At 38.8% G+C, this 10,962-nt stretch overlaps 1 protein-coding gene and 1 non-coding gene across 2 annotated transcripts; both read left to right on the plus strand.

Moving 5' to 3' along the window:
• The first annotated feature begins 8,436 nt into the window (after window positions 1-8,436).
• LOC118627409 lies at window positions 8,437-8,571 on the plus strand. The gene has a single exon (XR_004959154.1). It is a non-coding gene; the product is annotated as a small nucleolar RNA SNORA2/SNORA34 family (small nucleolar RNA).
• An 821-nt stretch (window positions 8,572-9,392) lies between these two features.
• Window positions 9,393-9,987, plus strand: LOC118626497 (60S ribosomal protein L21). Its single transcript, XM_036256270.1, has one exon. The coding sequence runs from the start codon at window positions 9,429-9,431 to the stop codon at window positions 9,909-9,911; it is 483 nt and encodes a 160-aa protein (XP_036112163.1). The 5' UTR covers window positions 9,393-9,428; the 3' UTR covers window positions 9,912-9,987.
• The last annotated feature ends 975 nt before the right edge of the window (window positions 9,988-10,962 follow it).

Consider the following 10,962-nt stretch of genomic DNA (forward strand, 5'->3'; position numbering starts at 1 on the left):
TATGCGTCTGGGCTGGTCTTAGGAGTTGTTTTGTCCAGTAGAATTTGGTGGGAGTTCCGGGGCAAATTCCCAGCTCCAGCCTTAAGAAGCCCTGGAAACTACTACTTTTGCGCTCTCTTTGGAGTTAGCTGCCTTGCTGCAAAAAAAAAAAAAAAAAGGCTTAGATTACATAATAATGCAAGTTCCCTTAGAGAGTGGTCTTGGAAGTGAAGAGACCACCCTGGATGTTCCAGCCCCAGGCAAACGCCCCCTGAGAGCACAGCCTGAGTGACTGACTGCCGCTTCACCACGTGGAGCAGAAGAACCGCATAGCTGAGCTCAATCAACACGCTGAATCATCAGGAGTAACAAGTCCTTGTGAGGTTAAGGCATGATGCTTTCAGGTAATATGTTACATGGCAATAGATAACAGGAACATATTTTTATCATAAAAATCTCCATTCTTTTTCTTCTCATATCCTACCCTCCTTTTAAGGTTATGCCAACTGGCAATCAAAACCGATTTTACCAGGCCTCTTGCAGGGGTCACCCAAAAACAATAGAACAAGAAGTCAAGATATAAACTGGGTGGGGGAGAAGTAGAATTATTTTTAAAAGGGAGCTCAGATGGATTACCTCTGTAATTCGTGTTCTATTTTCTCTCTTTAGTTCCACTAATTATCCCAAGTCTACATCCATGCTCGAATTGGACACCAAAGGAAAGGTATTTTCTATTGTGGGAACTCCATCCAATTCCAGGATTGTACTTTCTTTTCTTTTCTTTTTTTTCTTCTCTCTATTGATTTTAGAGAGAGAGGAAGGGAGAGAAAGAGAGATAGAAACATCAATGAGAGAGAACATCGATTGGCCCCCTCCTGCCTGTCCCCCACTGGGGATTTGGCCCACAACCTGGGCATGTGCCCAGACTGGAAATCAAACTGGCAACCTCTTGGTGCATGGGTCAATGCACAACCACTGAGCCACACTGGCCAGGCCTGGATTCTACTCTTAAAAGTCAATGGAATGACCCAATTTACTTAAATCTGAATAGATTTTAAAAGACATCAGTAGATGTTCTGCTACTTACACTAAAGTTGCCAAACATTAACCCCTTAAATTAAATTTTCTCTCAATTAAAAGAATAAACTAGACTGTAATCATAGCTGTGTCATGTGTGTAATTTGGGCAAGTCATTGTATCTTTTGGGGCCTCAGTTTCCTCATCTGTAAAAAGAAGACAATGGTGTATAATCTTTAAGGTCCCTTAAAACCCTGCCACCTTTCGGAGGTATATGTCATTTTTCAAGTGATGCCAGCTCACTCTTAATCCCTTATTGTGATCACATCAGTGTCCCCTGAAAAGTCCTTCTCTGTTGCCGAAGGCAGGAATGAATATATCCTTAATCTAATATTCTACCCCTGAATAATTGAGGTGATTGTGTAATTAACTTTCTCTCAGCAAGTGTAATCCTAATTTTTTTTACTCCATCATTTTATAAGAACAAAGAAGTATGACAATTTGTCTTTACCATGCAGGTCTCTAAATGGATACCCATTCTTCATAAAGTTCATAAGAAGTTGGTACATATTTAGCTTGTGGCAAAAATGAGAGAGGAACTGAGAGAGGGTAACAGCTTTAGCATGGAAAGTAAGAGCTTTGAAACTCACTGATTTCTGCATTATGTCTGACATCGTAAATGCTGGCACTGAAAATTCTGTTGTATTTTGGAAGGTCGTCATGAAACCTTGCTAACTTCTGGGTTTAGTAAGACATAGATATTAATGTGTCGTATAAGTCTAATTAAAAAACAAACAAGCGAGCCTGGCCAGTGTGGCTCAGTGGATTGAGCGTTGTCCTATGGACTAAGAGGTCCTGGTTCGATTCCTGGTCAGGGCACATGCCCGGGTTGCAGGCTCAATCCCCAGTAGGGGGCATACAGGAGGCAGCCAATTGATGTTTCTCTCTCACATCAATGTTTCTATCTCTCTTTCTCTTCCTCTCTCTTTAAGAACAAATCAATAAAAACATTTTAAAAAGCAAATATAGAAACTTAGCTCATTGCATTATTATAGTAAAATATGATAAATATTTGGTATGGTAAATATGGCAAAGTTAGCTTTCACTTATAATATTTAGGAAAGAAATAATATGGTTCATTAATTCCACAGACAATCCCCAAATTAAGTGGTTTCAATCATTTATGGAATCGAACAGATCCGCAGTAGAAGACCAGCTGGTCAGCCCTGGGCAATTTGATTAATCTCTCTGAGTCTCAAGTTTCTTCCCTGTGGAGCACAGATTTCTGTTTATGGCATAAAAGTTAGATGATGCAAATAACGTGCCTGGAATAGTAAGCACTCGGTGAATAGAAGGTAGAGTTAAATGCGAGCTCCATGAGAGCAGCAACCTTGCCTGTTTTGTTCACCTTGCTATCTCAGGTGCCTAGACAAGCTGTGGAAGTAACAGGGTATCACTCCGGCCAACGGCTCCGACTTCTTCCCGTGGCTTTGTTACATTGCTTATCAAGTCCAAATCACTGGGTTTGGGCTTTGTGGCCTTTAGCCTCCTCTGTTCATCACTAAGGAAGAATGAACCATTTTAAAAACAAAAGTCAGAGGGATAAACCCTACAGAGATCACTGCTCCCTGGTAAATTAAAAGTCACGAGCATAAACTAACAAGACCACAGCTCACATGGAATAGTAGAACCCCTGGTCACAAAACAGGGACTTTTGGAAGTTGTGCTAATTATCTTTACAAAGACCACTACTTTGGTGAGCTTCTGCTGTTGTGAAAGTTTTCTCACAGACAAACAAGTGAATGGGGTCCTGTAGAATTCCTGTGGTCATTGTCATTCAGTCTGGTAGAGGAGTGAAACAGGAAGTGGTTCCAGACAATTTGCCCCGGGTCCATCAGTGACCAAATCAAAATGAGAACTCACATTGTTTAATTTCCCTAATCCTTCTTCAATTATTGACGATACTTATTTGCTTCCTATATTGAGAGAGAATTTGGTTAGTGGTATGAAACCACCTTAGAAAACAGGGTATATAATGTGTGTTCTCAATCTTCCTTCAGAGAATTCAGGCTGAATTTGCAACACACCAGAATAAATCCTAAGAAGATCAATGATATGCCCCGGGGTCCTGCTGCCCGGATGGAGAATCAATTCTGGTTCACTTCCATATGAGCATTCTTTTAGTGTGGCAAACATTGGTTGAGATTGTTCCAACCTCAAATTGTACCAAATCTATGCTTCATCAATCATCTCCTGTGAATTGAGTCAGCTCATTGGGTCACTGTGTCTCTGTATGGCAAACACAAAACCATACAAAAAGGTGCACACCAAAACAAAACTACCTCAGTCCAAGCTGTCTGTAATTACAGAGTTCCCATGGTTCTTGGTAAAGCTAAAGCCAATGAAGATACAAGTATAAAACTTAAAAGCAGAAAAGAGAGTTTGGGAAATCTGCCTAAGAGGGGCCAAACCATAAATAAGAAACCTGAGATTAAATGTTCTGGGTCCCTGTTGCCTCACGGACTCGGCAAAACCACACTGGTACTTCCATCCTTGTCCACCCCACTCCCGTGGAAAGGGAGCTCGCCGGCAGCAGGACATGGGAGGGGACAGCATATGAGAAACATTACCACAGACGGAACTTGGGTATCTTGTTCTTTGTGTCCAGGGTTAGCTATACCAAATCATATAAAAGCTCTCAGATGAGTCTAAACCTTCACCTTCATATCAACTTGCAGCTTTTGATGAGATTTCAATAGAAGACCTATTCTATTTAAATATAAACAATGATAATATTTTTGGCATGTCTTTCCTTTGCATGCTAATGTTAAGAAAGTATCCTTCTTTATGCTGTGGAAGTCAGGTAACCCACCATCAAGGTCTATGTGTGTCTTGAGGAGAAGCTGACTGGAATCAGAAATGTGGGTTTGGTTCAATTTCCAGAGCATACCAATAACTTTAATGGATCACAGCAAGCCCAATCCTTGTTCTTCTTGAGAAGTTTGATGAGTGCATGTGCATAACATGTATATTCGAAGTATATTAATACAATTCTATCTCAACAGATTTAATTCTTAAATGCTACATATACTTGTTTAATCTCCCATTTTAAAAGTAGAAAAGGTTAGATTATAACATCAGGTTAGCTCTCTTTGAAGCAGGTAATAATTAAGTTGATTCACTGTTGCAATTACTGTCAAATCCCCCTTAATTACCAGAGATTTTATAGCAGCTTCATTATACGTCTGCTGTAATGCATTGTGGCCCTAAGGAGAAGTGTTGCAGGAAATTCTGCATAGCGTGGATAATTCTCACCTGCAGTTACAGCTTCCAGCAAAACTCCTGCACTAAATTTATCTTTTTTTGACATTTCTCCCTGTTACTCAAGCAGTTAAAAGAGGTAACATTACGGAAATACCTACCTAACTTTGAAAGTTAGAATTGATTTCTCCATAGATATGAAAAACAAAACAAAACAAAAAAAAAATAGATGAAGTGATAAATTAGCCTTCAATAATTCCTGAAAATTAAATTATATTTAATAATGAATTTAGATGATGGCATTCAAATAGATGTGAAATCGAAATCACAAATATAGCTCATATTTCTTGTGGATATTTCATATTCGATAAGACAAAAATTATTAGTGAGTCCCTAACAGAAAATCTTGACGAGGATAATCAACTGCTTTTTATTTACCAATGATTTTTCAACTAATTTCTGGGGAAAGTAATCATTTTTTTAAAAATCATTTTTAAGTTTTCCATATCATCGCTTGTTTTCACTGAAAAAAGATCTTGATAGATCAGAGCCTCTAAACTGAGTCAAGTTCAAAACAGACAACTGAATAATGTCTCTCACGGATCCCTTCTGAGCAAGGAATTGACTCCATAGAATCTATTAGATTGAGAAAGGGCTGCAGTGTCCGTGACACTATTGGCAGCTGTGCTAACAGTCAAGGGCCTGGCTTTGTACGGCAATACAGTTATTACATTTCTCCAGAGACCATGACTCATTAATCAAATATTCATACATCTCTGTAAATACACACTGAACACAGAATACCCTCAGAGCTGGGCATCCCGGGACAAGCGCCCTTTCATGGCAGAATCCTGAGGACAAGCGGTCATGTTGTGCATTTCTAATGCACTATGTACTCTTTAATACTCCGTCTCCTAAAAACAGAACACAAATGATCTTACTGATCGCAAGTGTTAGAAGGTTACAATTAAAATTATTCCACTATTGCTTCATACCATCTTTTTTTTAAAAAACGAGGACAGTGAATCAATTCTTCTGTTCTTTGTTTACCATCAAACAAGTAATTTTTTCCCAGGCGGATGAAGAAACCCAGGGCCATGCTCCTATTAATACAAGAATTTGTATTAGCATGAAAACAACAAATCACTACTTACACTAGGGAGGCCAAATAACTTAACATATTAGCAGACATGAACTTGCTATATTTTGCAAAGTCCTCGGTCTGTTTTATAGCACTGGGAGTTTCCCCCCTATTGTACAGCAACAAAGGGTCTTTCTCAATTGCAGTCTCTGGAAAATGGGGGTCTGAAGGCCAGGCATAGAAGAGAAAGCTCGAAATGTTGCCTCATGAGGCTGCTAAGATCAGACTCTTCACCCCAGTGGGGGCAGGATGTACTCTGCAGAGGGAAGAGAGAAAAGGAGCGTCTTACATAAACTTCCCATCTATCCAGAACTTTCCGAAACAAAGGGAACCTGATTCTCAACGCCAGTAAAACAGAAGTAAATCTGTGCCATCTCATCCCTTCTTCAGCCTCTCCAGCCTACCACCCAAACTGCCTGTGTCTTTAAGCCTGGCTTTCCAAAATGTGGCCACATTGTCACAGACGTCCCTTCCACGGTCTCCCTGCCTTCATCCCCACACAGCCCAGTCCTCCTCCACTCCAGGTGCTGTTAGAACCTTCAAGGCAACATGACGCAGGAAGGGCCTCAACAGGCTTTGGGGTCAGGAGAGGTTTAGATCCCAGATCTGCAAATTACCAACTGTGCTAACTCCACAAGTTATCTTACCATATCTGACCCTCAGTTTCTTCATCTGTAAGATGGAAACAATAAAAATACCTATTTCCCCAAGAGCTTTCATGAAGCTTAAACTAAATAATACGTATTTGTTAAATACTTAGTAAGTGCCCAATAAATAGCAGTTGTTGTCATTGGTATTATCATTGCAATCACTAATCCTCTCTCTCTTCACGTTGACTCAAACTTTTCCTTTTCCTGACAATACTAATTTTCTCCTAAACTCAATCAGCAAAGAGACCCCTTCCACTGGCCCCTCTGATTCGGAGGGATAGCTTTGCAAGCCCACTTCCACGTGCTGGCTTTATCGTTTTACACCCTGTCCTACTGATGCTCATACCATCTACTTCCAACACTCAAAATGCTGCAACTCCTAATGTCAGCCTGAACATCTGTCTTGCCTATCCTCCTCACAACCTTCAATCATGCTCTTTCCCCCACTTCCTCATTTTAAATCCTCTGGTGGTCTGGTAAGGTCTATAGGCCCATTCCCAGTAAAATATATTTAAATGTAAGTAAAATGCCTATGGTTACAAAGAGAACCATTATTTACATGTTTTTAAGTGTGTAATATATAGTAATCTATTTGCCTCTGTATGAGTACATTAATAAGTGCTAGCAGCAAGTTCCATAATTTCAAAGCAGTGTACATATTTTAAGATAACTGCATTAACTATGATATAAAAGTATATATGATTTCTATTAATGACAAAATCCTAGGTACTGCTGGTAGTACTATGTTGTTTGCATTATTTGTGGAAGGAAATACCTTGTTTCAGTTAGATATTAGTGAAAATAAAGATGTGATTTTTTTCGCATTCAAGTTCACGCACCCTTGAATTCTATTCATTGGTTCACCAGGGTAAGAAACCTCTCCATTAAATGACCATTCCTCAGTCCCATCTAAATTCACTAAGTTCATCCATAGACTCCATACAATTCCATACATCTATGTAAATCAGACTCTAAGGGTAGGGCTTGAGAAATCATCTTCCAATTTTAAATCTTCATATTTTAAAATGTTATCACTAAAGCCCAGTTCTTCTGACTCCGATGCCGTTTCTTCCGTCATAGCATCATTCCTCCTGTGTCTCTCTCCCAGGCTTCTATCTACCTAAAAGTATAAATTTCAGCCTGACACCCAGGCCTTCAGTAATAAATGACATACGTTTCATCCTTATTACTCATTCTTCTATCCACATTATTGCAGGGTGTTTATCATCACCCCCTTATTCAATGCCAGCGGTGCTCCCTAGCCAGTCGGGAGAACCACCAGAGCAAGCACGTGCACTTCCAAGACACCCTGCGGGGCAGCCCTCCACCCCTACCCCACTTTCGTTTGGAAAACATGTGCATGGACCCTGTCTCTGGGTCTCTGTACTATTTCCTTATTAGCCCAAATACTTCCCTCATCCCTGCCTACATATAAATTATACCGTACTTGTAGGATTCATCTCAAATGCCACCCCCTCCATGAAGACTACCCTAACCCCCATTAACAGATGGGAACTCTCTTTGGAAACAAAATAGAATTTTATTTTGTAGAACATATACTGGAGTAAGTTTTCTCTTCCCCTCCCAAGCACGACAGGGTGTGTATTTTTCCGCCCTTAAGTAAATTTCTCTGCTCACCGAGAGCGGTGTCAGTTTTTTATCTCAATGTATTTTATAGAGCCTTACAGACATTCAGTATTGAAATGGAATTAAGAGATTCTGGGGGGTTTGTTTCTTCCTTTTCTTTTCTAATTCTTGTTCTCTAATACCAGTTTAAAACAAAGCAAACATACCCTTAAAGTCTTTTCAAATCTTAAGACAGAGATGAATGAAATCTTGACAACAGTGTTAAAGGCTACCACTTACCGAATACTCACAATGTGCCCGGCATTTTTCTAAGTGTTTTTACATGTTTTCTCACTAAACCCTCACAATAGCTCAATGCGATGGTTGCAATTATCTGTATTTTATAGATGAGGTTAAGTGACTCTTTCAAAGCCATGTAACTAGTAAGTGCTCAAGTCACTGTCTGAACAGAGCCAGTCTGACTCTACATTCAGCCAGTGCATGAATGCCACCTCCGACGTGTAACAACGGAGCTTCACAGAGAAATACTGCTTTTTCTCTATATATAAAGACTCATATTTTTTTCCAAACTGGTCCTATTAAGTGACTATGTAAAGTCTTACTTTTGAAGTACTTGTTCTAGTTGATGCTATGGTACAATGTAATGTACTAATTTGATATGTTCTTATAGACTATGACCATTGCTGTAAGACCTATGGTTGGCATGTTTTATACCTTTCCACACGTTTCTTTGGTGTTTGGGACCAGTTTTACACTATATAAAAATTCAATAACACTTTATGTTTTAAAAATAAGGACGGACTGGCCCCGGATCAAGGCCAGCAGTGTGCTGAAGCTGCCGGTCTCACGCAGGCACCTAAAGAAATGTCCTCCTGCGGCCTGCTGGCTCTGCGGAACGTAGGAATGTAACTGTCAACTCACTAGAAAGAAATACCCCAAAATAAAAAAAATTTTTAATGAAAAATTTTGCAGAAATTGACAAGCTGAACCTAAAATTCATATTAAAATACAAGAGATTTGGAATTAGTCAAAATTATTTTGATAAAGAACAAAGTTGGATGACACACACTTCCTAATTTCAAAATTTACTGTAAATCTGTAGTAATCAAGATAGTGTGGTCCTGGCATAAGGATAGACATATAAATGGAATAGAATTGAGAGTCAGAAATAAAGCCTTACATTTATGGTCGATTGATTTTTGACAAGAAGGCCAAAACCATTCAATGTGGAAAAAAATCATCCTTTCAACAAGTGGTGATGGAGCAAATGGACATCCACAGGCAGAATAAGGAATTTGGACACCTATCCCAGACCATATGCAAAAAGTAAATCAAAACAAATTTTAAAAACCTGAAATGTAAGAGCTAAAATTATAAAATTCTTAGGAGGAAGTTTAGGTATAAATCTTGGAGACCTTGGATTAAGCAATGGCTTCTTAAATGTAATACCAAAACACAAGCAAACAAAGAAAAAATAGTAAGTAGGTAAATTGGACTTTATCAAAATTAAAACCATTTGTGTTTCAAAGGACACCATCAAGAAAGCAAAAAAGACAAACCACAGAATGGGAGAAAATGTCTGTGAATCATATAACTGATAAAGGTCTTGTATCCTGAACATGCAGAACTCTTACAACTCACTGATATAAAGACAAACAACCCAATTCAAAATGAGGGAAGCATTTGAATACATTTTTCTCCAGTGAAGATATACAAATAGCCAACAAGCACATGAAAAGATGTTCACCATCAGCTTTTCGGCCGGAACCTCCATCTTCCAGTAATTCGCCAAAATGACGAACACAAAGGGAAAGAGGAGAGGCACCCGCTATATGTTCTCTAGGCCTTTTAGAAAACATGGAGTTGTTCCTTTGGCTACGTACATGCGAATCTATAAGAAAGGTGATATTGTGGACATAAAGGGAATGGGCACTGTTCAAAAAGGAATGCCCCACAAATGTTACCATGGCAAAACTGGAAGAGTCTACAATGTCACCCAGCATGCAGTGGGCATTGTTGTGAACAAACAAGTCAAGGGCAAGATTCTTGCCAAGAGAATTAATGTGCGTATTGAGCATATTAAGCATTCTAAGAGCCGAGATAGCTTCCTGAAACGTGTGAAGGAAAATGATCAGAAAAAGAAGGAAGCCAAAGAGAAGGGGACCTGGGTTCAGCTGAAGCGTCAGCCTGCTCCACCCAGAGAAGCACATTTTGTGAGAACCAATGGAAAGGAGCCAGAGCTGCTGGAACCCATCCCCTATGAATTCATGGCATGATAAGTGTAAAAAGAAGGCCTCTGTACTGATGAAAAAATTTTCTCATAATTGAGCCGAAGTATGATGTCCCTTCCCCCAAAAAAATAATTAAAGAAAACTTGGTGTCCTAACAAAAAAAAAAAAAAAAAAAAAAAAAAAAAAAGAAAAGATGTTCACCATCATTAGTCAGTAGGAAAATGCAAATCAAAACCACAATAAGGTATCACTTTACACATACTAGATGGCTAAAATAAAAAAGACAACAGTAAGAGTTGGGGAGAAAGTAGAAAAGTGTCACCCTCATACATGGTTGGGATTGTAACATGGTGCAGCCATATGGAAAACAACAATTTGGCAGTTCCTTAAATGACTAAACACAGAGCTACCATATGACCAACAATTCCACTCCTAAGCATATACACAGGAGAAATGAAAACAATGTTTGTTACAGAATTATTCATAATAGCCAAAAAGTGAGAATAGCCCATGTGTCTAACAACTGATGACTAAACAATATGTGGTATGTCCATCTAATGGCATATTAGTCGATAAGAAAAAAGAATCAAGTGCTGGCAATACATGCTACAAATCTTGAAAACATTATGCTAAGTGAAAAGAATCAGACACAAAAGACCACATATTGTATGATTCCATTTATATGAAATATCTGGAATAGGACATTCCATGCAAACAAAAAGTAGATTAGTTAATAGGTATAGGGTCTTTTTTTTGGGGGGGGAGTAATGAAAATGTTCTCCAAACATTTGTGGTGATCATTGCTCATCTCTGTGAAAATATTTAAAAACCACTGAAACTGTGTACTACAAAAGGATAAATCACAACTCAATAATGCTTTTACTTAAAAAAACAAAAACAGATACCACCTCACACCCACTAGGATGGCTATAATAAAAAATACATTAGACATTCATATGTAATCTGATTTCCTTTAAATCACATTATAGAGTTGGGACTTTTGAACATCAGCTGACAAACACCTTGAGCTCTGAACTGATGCTGCCTGCCAGCCAATATCACAATCTTTGTTTAGCAGCTTATACACCATTGTATT

Source organism: Molossus molossus, unplaced genomic scaffold (genome assembly GCF_014108415.1).
Source record: "Molossus molossus isolate mMolMol1 unplaced genomic scaffold, mMolMol1.p scaffold_m16_p_12, whole genome shotgun sequence".
NCBI lineage: Eukaryota > Metazoa > Chordata > Mammalia > Chiroptera > Molossidae > Molossus > Molossus molossus.

What these genes read in the sequence shown, in the direction of transcription:
- LOC118626497 (XM_036256270.1), top strand. Translation starts at nt 9,429, where the DNA reads ATGACGAACACAAAGGGAAAGAGGAGAGGCACCCGCTATATGTTCTCT.